Genomic DNA, 17313 nt, shown 5'->3' with positions numbered 1-17313 from the left:
TGCCAAGTGACTCATAGTCTAGACTGCTAACTATTGTTGAGAAGTATGAGCTCTCTATCCACTTTCCACTTTTACCACTTTGGCCTCAATTACTTGTGCTCTCTGGTGGTTGCTGCCACATGGTGAAACCTACTGTACCTTCACTCCTTTAGGACAGGCAACACATTAGCATACTGATTAACACTGGTGTCCCATAGAAATCAAATTTGGTATATTCGAATCTGGGTTCAGGTCCTTCTATGTAGCTCTAGGCCAGGGGTCGGGAACCTTTTTGGCTAAGAGAGCCATGAAAGCCAAAGATTTTAAAATATATTTCAGTGAGAGCCATATTATATTTTTTAACACTGAATACAACTAAATGCGTGTATTTTTAAGTAAGACCAACATTTTTAGAGTGTAATAAGTCTCTTATTCTTTTTTAATAACATTGTTATTCTGAAGCTAATCAGTAATAAATAAAATACTTCTTACCAATAATGCGACTTCTTGAACAGGTGCGGTAGAAAACGGATGGATGGATTAAAATGAATGAGAATGTTTTATATTTTAAACGTTATTTTTAACACTGTGTTTACCAGCAGAATTATTCATTATTTATCGTGTTAAGCAGTGTCAGCTAAGATTTATCTGAGAGCCAGATGCAGTCATCAAAAGAGCCACATCTGGCTCTAGAGCCATAGGTTCCCTACCCCTGCTCTAGGCCTTGGGCGTACTCTTGTCACTTTTTCCTAACCCTATACCTATTCCGGTTTACCAATGGGTCCAAATTGCACCCATTTTATCCTGTAAGGTCCCATTTGCACTTTTGAAGTTCCATCCATCCATCCATTTTCTACCGCTTGTCCCTTAAGGGGTGGCGGGGGTGGCTGGAGCGTAGCCCAGCTGCATTCGTGTGGAAGGCAGGATACACCCAGGACTAGTCGTGTCCCAAAAAAATCCAAAATGTTTCCAAAATTGGTACTCTTTAGGCACATTTTGGACCTTTTGGGTTCACCTGTACCTTTTGACATTTAGTCATTTTTGGCTAAACCCAGGGAGCTTTAGGGTTAAGTTGTAGTTGGCAGAGCTAAGAGACCTTCAAGGGTGAGATGGCCCTTTTGACCAAACTAATATTTGGGTTTGACATCTTAGACTTTTTTGATATTAGTAGCTAGGCCCCAATCCTTTTGGAGTCATTTTTGTTGAAAAAGTGCCCTTGAAATTAGTACCAAGGAAGTTGCCATTCCCTTAGTAGCGTTTGCAGGTTTTTTCATGTATTTCTCTGGGATTATTTCTGGGTGAGTCAAGTTTTAAACTTGCATCTATGCTTTGGACAGGCCCTGTGACTCCCTAGTGGCTTGGTGTTAGGGCATAGGACTAAACCCTAACCCTTACTATCTTAAATGCAGCAAATTGCACCACTACCCTGTTAATATCCCCACGTATGCTATTACTGGTAAATGTCTGCAGGTATAAATGAACATGTCGGTCTTGATGTGTCAGTGCTGTAATTGACAGGTGGTCAATAAGTCCGTACAACTAGGATGTCTAATGTCCATCTTGGACAGATACATGGGTGCTTCATGACATAGCAAATAAACAATATGAATAGATGAGATCATTTGACAATGGGTTGTCCCTTGTCCCTACCAATGAGTGGTACGTTCTCCGAGGGTGGCATTATCTCCGCAACCAACAGCTGAAAGACGGTCAGCGCCAGCATCACGGTGACACCCAAAGACACCTTCTCTCCAGAGTCGGCAGGCAGGTAGAAGCCCAGAGGAGCCAGGAAGGAGATCATCACACAAGGTATCAATAGGTTAAAGACATAGAAAGATGCTCTCCTTTTTAATTTCAAGGTGTAGGTGATATCTGGGTACGGGTCAGCACAGCAGCCGTACTGAATCACGTTCCTCTTGGCCGGCATCCCCAAAACCTCCCACTCCACGTTGTCTACCAGGTCGGCCAAGTCTGCGCTGTCCATGGCATTGAGGATGTCCAGGTGATTGCCGTTGTAGGTCCACGAGCCGTAGGTAAACCTGCACTGCTGAGAGTCGAAGGGAAAGAAGGACACGTCCACCTTGCACGAGCTCTTGGTGATGGCTGGCGAGTCCCACATGATCTGGCCGTCGTGACGGATAACCACGTTGGTGTCCATGGGGCCGGTGAAGTGGTTGTCAGCGCTACGAATCAGAAACATATCTCAAGTGGAAGACAGGATTAGAAATTCTTAGCACTTTTGAGCATTCGGGACGTGTTTAAAGGCACAAGTGCACCAACTGAAGGACGGGTGCACACTCTTTCAAGCTGTTCCACTCGTTACCTCAGCTGTTACGTCTGTGTTTTATGGCTTTACAGTAATGCACATTTGATTTAAGTCAGTTTTTCAGAAGTTGAAAGGAATAAGTGTGTTTTTCTTCTCAAATTGAACTTCACAACCCTTCTTTTATAACTGCTGAGAACACAATATAGCTGTGGTGCCCAAACTACGGCCCGCGGGCCGAATCCTGCCCGCCAGCGTCCAAAATCCGGACCGTTGGAAGTCTTAAGTTGTTTTTTTTAGATTTGTCCGACCACTTCAATGTCAGCTACCTCTCTTTGTTTACAATGTCTAATTTCTGCTGGATCTACTCTCTATTTTATTCTCCCTTTTTTTTTGCTGCAGCTCATTTTAGCTCAGGGGGTAAATCTGTGCACACGCGGGCCGGACTATTAAAATCATGACATTAAAACTAAAAAGTAAAGACAACTTCAGATTGTTTTCTTTGTCTTACTTTGGCCAAAAATAGAACAAACACATACTGGAAATATGACAATAAAAGTATAGAAAAACATACCCGGCAGCGGGAAAGTTTAGATCAGGGGTCCCCAAAATCCAGCCCGCGGGAAGTCTCAAGTTTTTTTTTTAAAGTTTGTCCTTTCTAATCTATTTTCTACCACTTGTTACTCTCGGGGTCTCATAGCCGCTCAGGCAAATCATATTGTCTAAAAATATATATATACACACACACACACACACACACACACACACACACACACACACACACACACACACACACACACACACACACACAGCCCCCGGCCAAATTTTTTTAACCCAATGCGGCCCCCGAGTCAAAACATTTGGGGACCCCTGCAATATAGCTTACTCTCAGTCACTTATGTATCTATAGAAATTACAGCATTTTTGCCTTTTAACATGGACATTAATGACGCATTCTCACAAGAATTTAAAAAATATGTTTTAGTACTATCGTCACATCGTGGTGATGACACATTCTAGCAGTGTCACACAGATTTGGCCATAACGAAGCCTCTTCTAAGTCTCTAACATTCGCTTCTGTGGCGGCATATAAACTACTTTTATGACACATTTAAACATGCTAAATTACACACTGTTAAGCCATGCGAACAGCTAAGTTGGAGCTCTTGACTGTAAACAGTGGTGGGCGGATCAATACTAATATCCACAGTAACAACACCAAGGATACTATCAGTATATGGTCGGTGAAACAGTCAGTATGTTTCCATGCGCTAAATTAGTGATTTCCACTGCGGGCTATCAAGAATGTGTCATGCACAGGAGTCAACAAACTTCCATCTTCTCCATGTGGTCTTGCCTTCAACGTTTTTCAAGCTCAAATTTTTTGCCGAGATCAGCGATATTGTTGATGGACAAGAGGTAAGTCACAGTGGATTTCTATTTGACAAATGTAGACCTGTAGAATGTTGTCGAATGTTCCTTGCCTATCAGTCTCGCAAATACCGCCATGCAGCAGGTTACTGCCGAATTTCAACTGAACGTATGTTAGGGGTGCAAAAATTTGTCAAAATCGATAATGAAATATGTTTCTGACAAATATTTGATGATAGTCGGACATCTGGAGGATGCAGTCTCCATCTGTCCTCCTTACAGTAACTTAGCTTTTTAGCTGGCTAGCTAACACGCACACAGGCATCTTCCGCATCCCACGCCGGCTGTGAATCTTTGGGCGCCACACGATTCAATTCGATTGGATTCTTGGGGGTAACGATTTGATTCAGAATTGATTCTCGATTCGAAACAATTCTCGAATCAAAATCAATATTTTTTAAATAACATTGGATGCCAGTTCTATGATTAACTACATTCCTCCTAATACATATTTGTGTGTGTGTGTGTGTGTGTGTGTGTGTGTGTTTATATATATGTGTGTATATATATATATATGTCTTAATTAGATTATCCAAAAAAATAGTGCTCGATACCATGGTAGAGCGTAATATGTATGTGTGGGAAAAAAATCACAAGACTATTTCATCTCTACAGGCCTGTTTCATGAGGGGTTTCCTCAATCCTCAGGAGAAAATCTCCTGAGGAGAAAATCTCCTGAGGATTGAGGAAACCCCTCATGAAACAGGCCTGTAGAGATGAAATAGTCTTGTGATTTTTTTCCCCATATATATATATATATATATATATATATATATATATATATATATATATATATATATATATATATATATATATATATATAACCAGTGAAGTTGGCATGTTGTGTAAATCGTAAATAAAAACAATAAAATGATTTGCAAATCCTTTTCAACTTATATTCAATTGAATAGACTGCAAAGACAAGATACTTAATTTGTTCAAACTGAGAAATTTCATTTTTATTTGCAAAAAATCATTAACTTAGAAATTAATGTCAGCAACACATTGCAAATACGTTGGCACAGGGGCATGTTTACCACTGTGTCACATGGCCTTTCCTTTTAACGACACTCAGTAAACGTTTGGGAACTGAGGAGACCAATTTTTAAAGTTTTTCAGGTGGAATTATTTCCCATTCTTGCTTGATGTACAGCTTAAGTTGTTCAACAGTGCGGGTTGTTGTATTTTAGGCTTCATAATGCGCCACACATTTTCAATGGGAGATAGGTCTGGACTTCAGGCAGGCCAGCCTAGTACCCGCTGTTGTAACACGTCCAGAATGTGGCTTGGCATTGTTTTGCTGAAATAAGCAGGGGCGTCCATGAAAAAGACGTTGCTTGGATGGCCACATATGTTGCTCCAAAACCTGTATCAGCATTAATGGTGCCTTCACAGATGTGTAAGTTACCCATGTCTTGGGCACAAATACACCCCCATATCATCACAGATGCTGGCTTTTGAACTTTGCGCCTAGAACAGTCCGGATGGTTCTTTTCCTTTTTGTTCCGGAGGACACGACGTCCACAGTTTCCAAAAACAATTTGAAATGTGGACTCGTCAGACGACAGAACACTTTTCCACTTTGCATCAGTCCATCTTAGATGAGCTCGGGCCCAGCGAAGCCGGCGGCGTTTCTGGGTGTTGTTGATAAATGGCTTTGGCTTTGCATAGTAGAGTTTTAACTTGCACTTAAAGATGTAGCGACAAACTGTAGTTACTGACAGTGGTTTTCTGAAGTGTTCCTGAGCCCATGTGGTGATATCCTTTACACACTGATGTCGGTTTTTGATGCAGTACCGCCTGAGGGATCAAAGGTCACGGGCATTCAATGTTGGTTTTCGGACTTGCCGCTTACGTGCAGTGATTTCTCCAGATTCTTTGAACCTTTTGACGATATTACGGACCGTAGATGGTGAAATCCCTAAATTCCTTGCAATAGCTGGTTGGAAAATGTTGTTTTTAAACTGTTCGGCAATTTGCTCACGCATTTGTTGACAAAGTGGTGACCCTCGCCCCATCCTTGTTTGTGAATGACTGAGCATTTCATGGAAGCTGCTTTTATACCCAATCATGGCACCCACCTGTTCCCAATTAGCCTGTTCACCTGTGGGATGTTCCAAATAAGTGTTTGATGAGCATTCCTCAACTTTCTCAGTCTTTTTTGCCACTTGTGCCAGCTTTTTTGAAACATGTCGCAGGCATCAAATTCCAAATGAGCTAATATTTGCAAATAATATCAAAGTTTACCAGTTCGAACATTAAATATCTTGTCTTTGCAGTGTACTGAATTGAATATAAGTTGAAAAGGATTTGCAAATCATTGTATTCTGTTTTTTATTTATAATTTACCCAACGTGCCAACTTCACTGGTTTTGGGTTTTACATAAGGTGAAACTACTTTATGACATATAGGCTCATAACATTAACACGCAACTATAGATATTTCAAACATTCTTTTAATATAATTTTGATGACTATGGCTCACTGCTTCATAAAACTTCAAATTTTACACACAGTGTGTGTGTAAAACCAGTGTATTGTAACTATTAAACAAGAATTTAAGTTATTTGCGTTACAAATGTTCCCAAACGCATGTCTCTGTGTAGTTCTGATTTAAATTGTTGTATTTGTATGCACTGAAAATGATCATTCTGTTATCATTTGTGTCATGAGATGTACATTTACTGGTGCAATAAAAACAAACAGACACAATCCCATGAATGAAGTCTTCAAGGAATGTACAACTTGTGCCTTTTTTTTTACACTGCCCTTAACAGTTAAAAGCACACAGAGAGACAAAAGTGATACAATGGTAGCTCGACACCAGTCCGGCCTACTTGTTATATAGGACTATATCAGGTCTCCATACATAACTGCTAGGTATGCGGATGGTATCGAGGCCATCATAGTCGTCTTGACTCCATTTAAGATGTGCATCCAGCCACACTTGCCTTATCCACAAGTAAGCAGTCAGAATTTGGTTTCGCTCGTCCTGCAAAACATTATTGATATGATGAACGAACACAAATGAAGGAAAACAAAGCTCCAAATTTCACATCTGTTTAATAAACTGCTGATATGCTGTATGTAGTTTGGACACACCTTCTCATTCAATGAGTTTTCTTTATTTTCATGACTATTTACATTGCAGATTGTCACTGAAGGCATCAAAGCTATGAATGAACACATGTGGAGTTATGTACTTAACAAAAAAAGGTGAAATAACTGAAAAAAATGTTTTATATTCTAGCTTCTTCAAAATAGCCACCCTTTGCTCTGATTACTGTTTTGCACACTCATGGCATTCTCTCGATGAGCTGCAAGCGGTAGTCACCTGAAATGGTTTTTACTTCATAGGTGTCATAGTTTTGGTGCCTTCAGTGACAATCTACAATGTAAATAGTCATGAAAATAAAGAAAACACATTGAAATGAGAAGGTGTGTCCAAACTTTTGGCCTGTACTGTATATATATATATATATATATATATATATATATATATATATATATATATATATATATATATATATATATATATATATATATATATATATATATATATATATATATATATATATATATATATGTGTGTGTGTGTATGTATGTATGTATGTATGTACAAATACTACATACAGCTACATACAGCATCTCAGCAGTTTATTAAACAGATGTGAAATTTGTTTTATATATCTATCCATCCATCCATTTTCTACATATATATATATATATATATATATATATATATATATATATATATATATATATATATATATATATATATATATATATATATATATATATATATATATTTTTTTTTTTTTTTTTATTAACTCCACAAGATGGCAGTAGCTGTATTTGTATCTGGTGTGCTTTATAATGTTGGTTGTGCTGCTTAAGTGTTTGTGAAGCTCATTTGTTCACACTTTGTTGTTTACACTAAACTCATCAGCACTGTTAATACTGACTAAGCAGTTTGGTCCTTAGCGCTATTATAACATTAGTTATGTTGCTGCTGTGTTGTACAACATATTGTTCACAGGCCTGGGCCAATAATAAGTCTATTGATCGAGCTATAAATGAATATGAACGCAATAACTTTGCCGGCATCGATGAATTGCCATGTCTGTGTGTGTTTTTGTTTTTTGTCTCTTGTTTTTAAACAGGGTCCAAGAGGGTTCACTCTGTGCATCAGAAAGAAAATAAATATAGATCAACTTACCTCATTAAATAACTTTATTAATTGCCTGAAATAAAACATGCAAATGTTTTAAATTATAAGCATTGTTTGACTGACTTGAACCATTTGATACTGAAAAACTAAATTATATAAACTCAATTAATAATATTAAATACAAACTGATCAGCAACATTAAATCAGAAGCAAGATATATCAAACACTTTAACCTACGAAACAAAAATAGATAAACAATTTGTGCTGATTTTTTTTTTTAATGAAAATGAGTAAGTCAGAATAATGGCTACAATGAGCACATTTTGTAGTGCACAGCCTTTTAAAGTGGAGTTTAATGCTGTATGATACTGATAAAGAATGTTCTCCTGGTCCACATGCATTGCACTGTGCGCCCCCAGGGGGCCCCGCCCCACTATTGAAGAAGGACTGCCATACCTAACATTTGGCTTTGTAATAATCTTTTTTTCCCATCAGCAACTAGAGAGGCTGGAGGAGTCTAACTCCACACACAGAGACAAAACTTGATTTAATTTTGCTATTGAACAAACAGGCTCAGGTGCTGAGAGCAATGCACAAAGTGAACCCTCTTCCACCCGTATTGGAAGCGAGAGACCAAGAGAAGAATTGATCAATGCTGGCAAAATTATCCAGTTGATTTTCACATATTGTTTGATTGAGGCCTACAAAAGACTACAAAATCCCCCATTGGAAAGGGTTGGGTGCACGGGTCAGCTGCTGTTTTACCATGTCGATGACTTGCGATAGCGTGACCTGTAGGGTGACGTTCAGTATGTCGCCCGTGTCCTCCACCGGCCTCAGAGCGCTGGTGTAGTTGGCGAACAGATCGCTGAGGAGCTTCTGGGCGTATTTGCTGTGGGCGCACCAGCAGGCTGTAGCGTGAATGAGAACATCATCATGCTGATTAAAGACAAGGAAATCAACACCTTGAATACAAGATTTAGACCACATCAGAGGGTTAAGGCTGTGTTTTACTGTTTCTTTTGCTTTTAACAACACTTTATATCAAACTTAAAAGTGTTTACAAAGTACAAAGAAGAAGAACCATGATAAATAGGGATGTCCGATAATGGCTTTTTTGCCGATATTTGATATTCCGATATTGTCCAACTCTTAATTACCGATACCGATATCAACCGATACCGATATATACAGTTGTGGAATTAACACATTATTATGCCTAATTTGGACAACCAGGTATGGTCAAGATAAGGTAATTTTTAAAAAAATTAATAAAATAAAATAAGTTAAATCAATTAAAAACATTTTCTTGAATAAAAAAATAAAGCAAAACAATATAAAAACAGTTACATAGAAACTAGTAATGAATGAAAATGAGTAAAATTAACTGTTAAAGGTTAGTACTATTAGTGGACCAGCAGCACGCACAATCATGTGTGCTTACGGACTGTATCCCTTGCAGACTGTATTGATCCATATTGATATATAATGTAGGAACCAGAAATATTAATAACAGAAAGAAACAACCCTTTTGTGTAAATGAGTGTGAATGAGTGTAAATGGGGGAGGGAGGTTTTTTGGGTTGGTGCACTAATTGTAAGTGTATCTTGTGTTTTTTATGTTGATTTAATTAAAAAATAAAAATAAAAAAACAACAACCAAAAAACGATACCGATAATAAAAAAAACCGATAACGATAATTTCCGATATTAAATTTTTAAAGCATTTATCGGCCGATAAAATCGTCAGGCCGATATTATCGGACATCTCTATTACAAATATATGTTCACTTCCTGAAGCTTTTTTGAAACATGTTGCACGCATCAAATTCCAAATGAGCTAATATTTGCAAAAAATAACAAAGTTTACCAGTTCCAACATTAAATATCTTGTCTTTGCAGTGTACTCAATTGAATATAGGTTGAAAAAGATTTGCAAATCATTGTATTCTGTTTTTTATTTTTAATTTACCCAATGTGCCAACTTCACTGGTTTTGGGTTTTGTACAAGGTGAAACTATTTTTAATCACTGCTATGTTGAAATTGTACCTAATATTGATACTGTTGTTGATAATATTCAGTTTTGTTTCACTACTTTTGGTTTGTTCTGTGTCGTGTTTGTGTCTCCTCTCAATTGCTCTGTTTATTGCAGTGTTGCTTGGTCGGGTTTGGTTTTGGAATTGGATTGCATTGTTATGGTATTGCTGTGTATTGTTTTGTTGGATTGATTAATGTAAAACATTGATAGATAAATAAATAAATAAATAAAAAATAAAAAAAAAATATTTTTTTAAAAATGAGAATCGATTTTGAATCGCACAACGTGAGAATCGCGATTCGAATTCGAATCGATTTTTTCTCACACCCCTAACAGTTATATCAATGTTTTCTAAATACTACATTTCTCTTCATGAATAGTTAAGTCAGTTACGATTCACATAAAGAGATGAATCATAACTTCCATCCATCCATCCATTTCCTACCGCTTGTCCCTTTCGGGGTCGCGGGGGGTGCTGGACCCTATTTCAGCTGCATTCGGGCATGAGCTAACTTATTCTCAATAAATATAATTTGTTCCTCTGTTTTGTATACAACAACCATGCATAGTAGCAACACTGACACATGGACTAAAAAGATGTGTTATTGTTTGTGCTATGGAGCCATCTTTTGGACGAGTTTGCTCACTGCAGGTGCTGTGAGTTGAAAGTCTACAGTATTTCCTTCTGTTTCATGCCTTGAACCGGAAGTATAAGGGTCGTTCCATCTACTAGTTATCAGTACCGCTTCTGGTCTATTCATTCATCACTCCAAGCATTGTTTGCAAGTTTTACAAAATAACTAAAACAATTCATACTTACTGAACCGTCAATTTTTTGATAGTAGTGTTTTCATGCATATTTGTACGCGCTATTGTAATGTAATCTAGCTAGAGTCGTTAGCATTAGCTAATATGCTAACATCTTTTTGAGTGTCTGTGTTAGTATTATTAACTTACAATTGCATTATTTTTGTAAATTCACCAAAACGTCACCGTGGAGTTATTGAGTCTGTTTAGCTGATTGGAGAGCTAGCTTCCACAGCTAGTGGGTTCATGACGATGATTTCTGTTTTGTTTGATCAGCCGTTTTACTGCCTTGTTACAGACATCGTTCAGAAACAATCAAGGCAACATTTACAAAATCTTTCTGTGTAAATATCTCATTTCACAACGTATATATTTACGGCTTATAGTCCGTTGCGGCTAATATATGAAAAAAAAAGAAAAAAAAGTTCTTCTAAAATTTAGTGGTTGCGGCTTAGTATATCGGTGCATTCTACAGTCTGGAAAATACTGTATTCTACTAACATTAACAAGTTTTGTCCCTATGAAGTCGTCCGCTAATGCTAGCTGCTCGTGCTAACTGTTTCTCAGTTAGCTTTTTTACCTGTTAGTAGCTCTTTTTAAGTATTTTCTTTAAATTAAATATATTTTATGTATTGTTTAAACATTTTACATGACATAAATACGATAATCACTCATTTATCACTGTTAATTGGTTCCGGACATGACCATGACATATTAATTTCCGAGAAATAGGAATAGTTAATTATGAATCTAATAGTTTTATAGCGAGAGCATAAAAAAAAACTATTGACTACCTTCTAAATACATTTTTTAACATTGTGAGAGACCTCAAGACATGAAATACCACCCTTTAGTCACCTTTACACTCTTTAATCCAATGTAGTAATGCCTTCTGAGGCTGAGCCAATCACTCACCACTATACTGAACAGCATGCTCTGATTGGTTTGCTCTTATTTAATGTCCAATACTACTGTTGTTTTGATATGTTTACTTTACTTTACTGTTATACGTTTGAAAAGGCTTAACTTAAGAACAAAAATGATAAAACATGCTTTTTTTTAAAAACTTTTAAAATACCCCCCAAAAAATCTGCAACGTGGTGAAACTAACGGTAGTATTTATAGTTGTAGTTCAATTGGCAATTTTTATTACTGAAAACACTTAATTTAGGGCAAAAATGTTGTAGAATATGCTTAAAAAACTAAACCAGAAACATTTTAAAAATCATTAGTTTTTGAAGCCGCAGCATTTAAAAAGTTATTTTTTTCACACTTGCATTGGATTACCTATTTAAAAATTTAAAAAAACAATGGCGACTATTCACTGAATGTGGCTCGTTATTTGTGGGCCAGCAAAACATTGTAAAAACAGAAGTAAACAAAAAAAAACAGAAAAAGTGAGAAAACTTGGTGCTACTCCTGGTTTACAGAGTGTTATATTATTTCAATAGTGTTGTTACACTTGTATGACAGTTAATGTTTATGACCGATTCACAATTTGACTCTGAAACGTATCAATTATATTTATACTATTGGCAAAATACTGTATTTTTTAAAATCTGACCAGATCAGAAACAGATTGGATCTTTTTAGAGGTTCCACTTTCTATAAAAAAATGTGCCTACAGTGACATGAATGCTGAGGTTGAGACCTGCCAGATGGGTGGATTGCCTCGTGCCCTATGGCTTTAGGAGAGGAGGCAAATCTGCTATTGGAGCAACACAGACCTTCTCCCCTTGACATGTTAATATGAAATGATGCATGTCTTCAATGCATGTTAAATGACACACAACAAGATTATGTCTTATGAGGATTGAATGATTTATACACAGTAGAAAAAACAAAGAGTGACATTGTTTTTGCTGGAGGTTGGATTTGCACGAGCCAGATGTTTGATCTGAATGAAAGCGTTGAGTAAGATACAAAGAAGGTCCACAGAAGGGATTATGATGACGGTGAAATCCCTGAACAGCTGGATGCATGTCTGCAGATGCTGGTAAACTGCACTACGGTATTTATTTTGTATTCTTTTTTTCTTTTTTTTTTTGATGGAATATTCTTTACCATCCATAAAATGAAAAATCCCAAGGCACCTTATTCTGTGCAGTCTAAACTAAGATTAGAATGAGCTCAAAGATTTCGACTGTAGTTTGCATCACTCTAGGATAGGATAGACTAATGAAAATAAAACGTACTATAACAATGATGAATTAAAATGAGTAATTTACCACCATATGCACACATCTATTGTACACTAAATGATTGTACTATGCACACAAAAAAACACTATCATCGTGACACCTATATTGCAAAACTACACTTATATGAGATAGTAGGATTTCTAATATATATTTTGACCAAAATACTCAAAATATTAGAAAAAGCAGCACTGCATCATTGCAGACTACAGAAAACATTTTCTAAATTGTTTTTAGAAAATATTCCAAAAATAAAACAAACAAACATTGACTTTGATAAATAATAATAATTTGTAAATAATTTATAAATTATCAAATTAAATCTAATAATAATTTGCTGCTATTTTTGACAGATGCTTCCATCAATTGCAGCATTTTCAAGTAAAATTGTGCATTCCATATAACCTTAAAAATATATTTATTATTTATTTTCTTTTAAAATAAGATAAAAAGAAAGCAAACATTGACTTTTTTTAAAATAATAATTTGTAAATAATATATAAATAATGCCTCCATGAATTGCGGCATTTTTAAGTATAATTTGTACAAAACTTACCTATACACATATTGTACAATAAATTATTGCACTATCTTCAAAAAATGAAAACACTATTGTGACACCTATATTGGAAAACTGCACTTGTATAACATTTTTTTGTATATATTTTTAACAACATACCCAAAATATTACGAAAAGCAGTATTGCCTCATTGCAAACTACAGAAAATGGTGTCATTAATTGCTCTTATCAGACGGTACATTCTATTTTATCTTTAAAAAATTGTATATATATATATATATATATATATATATATATATATATATATATATATATATATATATATATATATATATATATATATATATATATATATATATATATATATATATATATATATATAATATATATATATACTGTATATATATATATATATACATAAATATATATATATATACTGTATATATATATATATATATATATATATATATATATATATATATATATATATATATATATATATATATATATATATATATATATATATTAGATCTTATTCCAAAAATAAAACAAGCATTGACTATATATATATATATATATATATATATATATATATATATATATATATATATATATATATATATATATATATATATATATATATATATATATATATATATACTGTATATATATATATATATATACTGTATATATATATATATATATATATATATATATATATATATATATATATATATATATATATATATATATATATATATATATATATACTGTATATATATATATATATATATATATATATATATATATATATATATATATATATATATATATATATATATATATATATATATATATATATATATATATATATATATATATATATATATATATTAGATCTTATTCCAAAAATAAAACAAGCATTGACTTAAAATAAATAAATAAATGAATCAATAAATAATAAAATAAAAATATATAATAATGTGTTGCTATTTTGGACAGATGCCTCCATCAATTTTTAAGTATTATTGCTAAAAACACAAAGTAGCATTGCACATTCCATATAATCTTAAAGAAAAAAAAATAGAACTCTCTTTTTTTTAAGAAAGTATTCAAAAAATAAAACAAACATTGACTCTTTTTTAAAATAATAATTTTAAATTAGTAAATACATACTAAAAATACATAGTAAACAATAATGTGTGCTATCTTTGACAAATGCCTCCATCAATGGCAGCATTTTAAAGTAAAATTTGTTCAAAACTTACCCGGCAACACTGTGACACAAATTAAGTGAGTAATAATAACACCACTAGTACCAGCTATACACATATTGTACACTAAATTATCGTACTATCTACAAATAATAAAACATACTATCGTAATACACCTATATTGCAAAACTGCGCTTGTATCACATAGCTGGACTTTTTTACATATATTTTGAACAAAATACCTAAAATATTACAAAAGCAGTGCTGCATCATTGCAAACTACAGAAAACGGTGTCATTAATTGCTCTTATCAGACTGTACATTCCATTTAGTCTTCAAAAATAGGAACTATCTTAAAAAAATGTTTAAATAAAAAATAAAACAAACATTGACTTTAAAAAAAAAAAGTAAATAATCAATATATAATAAAATAAAAATACATAATAATATGTCGCTATTTTGGACAAATGTCTTCATTAATTGCAGGATTTAGAAAACCTACGGTGACAATGCACATTCTATATAATCTTAAAAAAAATTAAATACTAATGACTGTACATTCCATTTAATCTGAAAAAATAGCACTAACTTAAAAATAAAAATAAAAAAATAAAACAAACTGACTTTTTTAAAGAAAATTAAATAATAAATAACTAATTAAATCTAAATAAATAATATTGTGTCGCTATTTTGGACATGTGCCTTATAAAAAATGTATATAATCTTAAAAAAAAAAAAAAAAAAAGAACCTTTTTTTTTTTTTTTTTTTAGAAAATATTCCAAAACTAAAACAAACATTGACTCTTTTTAAAAAAATAATAATTTGAAAATAATACTTGAATAATAAATAATAATGTCTAGCTTTTCTTGACAAACGCCTCCATCAATTGCAGCATGTTCTAAGTAAAAGTGCTACAAAACTTACCCGGCAACACAGTGACCCAAATAAAGAAGCAAAATAAAATCGGGATTTCCATCTGTTTCATGTTAAAACCAATTCCACGTCCACCAAAACAACACAACATTGGAAAAAAATACAACTGAAAAAAACAAAACAAAAAGCAGAGCGCAGCAGCGGCGGTGCGTTTGTGTCCGTACCGGGGGAGCCCGGAGAAAGGCGGGGCTGCGCGGCATCAACAACGTCACTATGACGTCACCACCCCAATCCATTCTTTGCTTCAGCACCACGGATAGCACCCACGCCTCCCCAAATCTAAATCGGCACTTTATTGCCCCCGTGATTACTATAGGATAGGTCTTCTAAAACATCATCATGTACCACGTGATCTGAGGGCGTCCTCCTCCACGCTGCTGAAGTGCTGAAGGATTCCACTGAGCGCCTCTTCCACTGGAATCTCGGGAGCCTCAGCTAGTGGGTGCAAACATGTCCTGTTTTGTTGTCGTGTCTCCATGTGATGTGATGTTCTGTCCGCATTTGTCAGCTCCATCAAAGCGACGGAGGCGATCTTGACAAGGCCACTTCATTAGGTACACGAGATCCAGAATGCATCCAAGAATGATGCCTTTACAAGCATAATAACGCTCAGTTTGCAGGTATTCATTCGACGATATGTGCGTGATTGTGACTGTAGTGTGAATTCACTGATCTGCACGTTCAATACAATGATGATAATGCATACATCTTTAAAAAACAGCTCAAAAAACGAGAACATATTAATATTAAATATGTTGTAAAATTACCCCTTTATCATGGCAAGATAGCATATTGTGATTATGATGATACATTATATTCCTATCCTATCCTATTGATGTTAATTGGTTCCGGTTCTGAAATTAATTTCCGCGACATAGGAATGATTCATTATAAATCCAATAATTTCATAGCTGGATCATAAAAAAAACCTTATTAAGACCTTCTAAATAAATTGTTTAACACTATGAGAGACATGAAATAACACTCACATAGTCACCTTTACACTTGTTTAATCCAATATAGTAAAAAGCAATAATTAAAAAAATATCGTACAGAGTTTAAGAGCCATGGTCTCGTCTATCCATCCTTCCATCTTCTTCCGCTAGGTCGGGTCGCGGGGGCAGCAGCCTAAGCAGGGAAGCCCAGACTTCCGTCTCCCCAGCCACTTGGTCCAGCTCCTCCCGGGGGATCCCGAGGCGTTCCCAGGCCAGCCGGGGACATAGTCTTCCCAACGTGTCCTGGGTCTTCCCCGTGGCCTCATACCGGTCGGACGTGCCCGAAACACCTCCCTAGGGAGGCGTTCGGGTGGCATCCTGACCAGATATACTTTTGTCCAGTGTTAGTCCTAAGTGTCCCAATGCCACACCTCCCGCCACCTGAACAGTTTTTTCCCCTCTAAGTCTATAGCAAGATCTGATAGCTCAATTACAGCTCTTTTTATTACCAAATATGTGTTATATGTGTTTTATGTTGCACGATTGCACCAAGAAAAATTCCTAGTTTGTGAACCCGTTCTCAAATAATGGCAATACAACTATTCTGATTCTGATTCTGAGATGCCCGAACCACCTCATCTGGCTCCTCTCGATGTGGTCTAATGGTCAAATATACTGTAATATTATGTATTTTTTATTCATTCAGCCATTTTTAGGGGCAATCGATGCAGAGCACCGCAAGGGCCCTGTTGCTGTGTTTTTTTCTTCTATACCAGGGGTGTCAAACGTACGGCCCGCGTCATGTAGTGACCAAATATGCCTG

General features: G+C 35.0%; 2 protein-coding genes across 3 annotated transcripts in view; one reads left to right on the top strand and one right to left on the bottom strand.

The window, feature by feature from the left end:
• Positions 1 to 15798, bottom strand: part of LOC133658415 (neuronal acetylcholine receptor subunit alpha-9-like) — a 17536-nt gene extending 1738 nt beyond the window's left edge. The window contains exons 1-4 of the mRNA XM_062060440.1: positions 15547 to 15798; positions 8610 to 8755; positions 6511 to 6665; positions 1630 to 2162 (exon numbers count right to left, since the gene is read on the bottom strand). Of these exons, the coding sequence (XP_061916424.1) occupies positions 1630 to 2162; positions 6511 to 6665; positions 8610 to 8755; positions 15547 to 15646 (934 nt within the window). The 5' untranslated portion in view covers positions 15647 to 15798. The remainder of the gene's footprint in view (positions 1 to 1629; positions 2163 to 6510; positions 6666 to 8609; positions 8756 to 15546) is intronic.
• The window catches only part of LOC133658416 (post-GPI attachment to proteins factor 2-like), a 62476-nt gene that overhangs the window by 34077 nt on the left and 11086 nt on the right, over positions 1 to 17313 (top strand). The window contains exon 1 of one of the 2 annotated variants that reach the window (XM_062060442.1): positions 15499 to 15993. The exons of the other annotated variant lie outside the window; for it this stretch is intronic. The gene's annotated coding sequence lies outside the window, so the exon portion shown is untranslated. Of the gene's footprint in view, positions 1 to 15498; positions 15994 to 17313 lie in introns of those variants that run through there. 2 annotated transcript variants of the gene reach the window in all.

Source organism: Entelurus aequoreus, linkage group LG10 (genome assembly GCF_033978785.1).
Source record: "Entelurus aequoreus isolate RoL-2023_Sb linkage group LG10, RoL_Eaeq_v1.1, whole genome shotgun sequence".
Classification (NCBI taxonomy): domain Eukaryota; kingdom Metazoa; phylum Chordata; class Actinopteri; order Syngnathiformes; family Syngnathidae; genus Entelurus; species Entelurus aequoreus.
The sequence above is the reverse complement of the archived record's forward strand: the minus strand, read 5'-3'. Positions and strand labels throughout refer to the sequence as shown.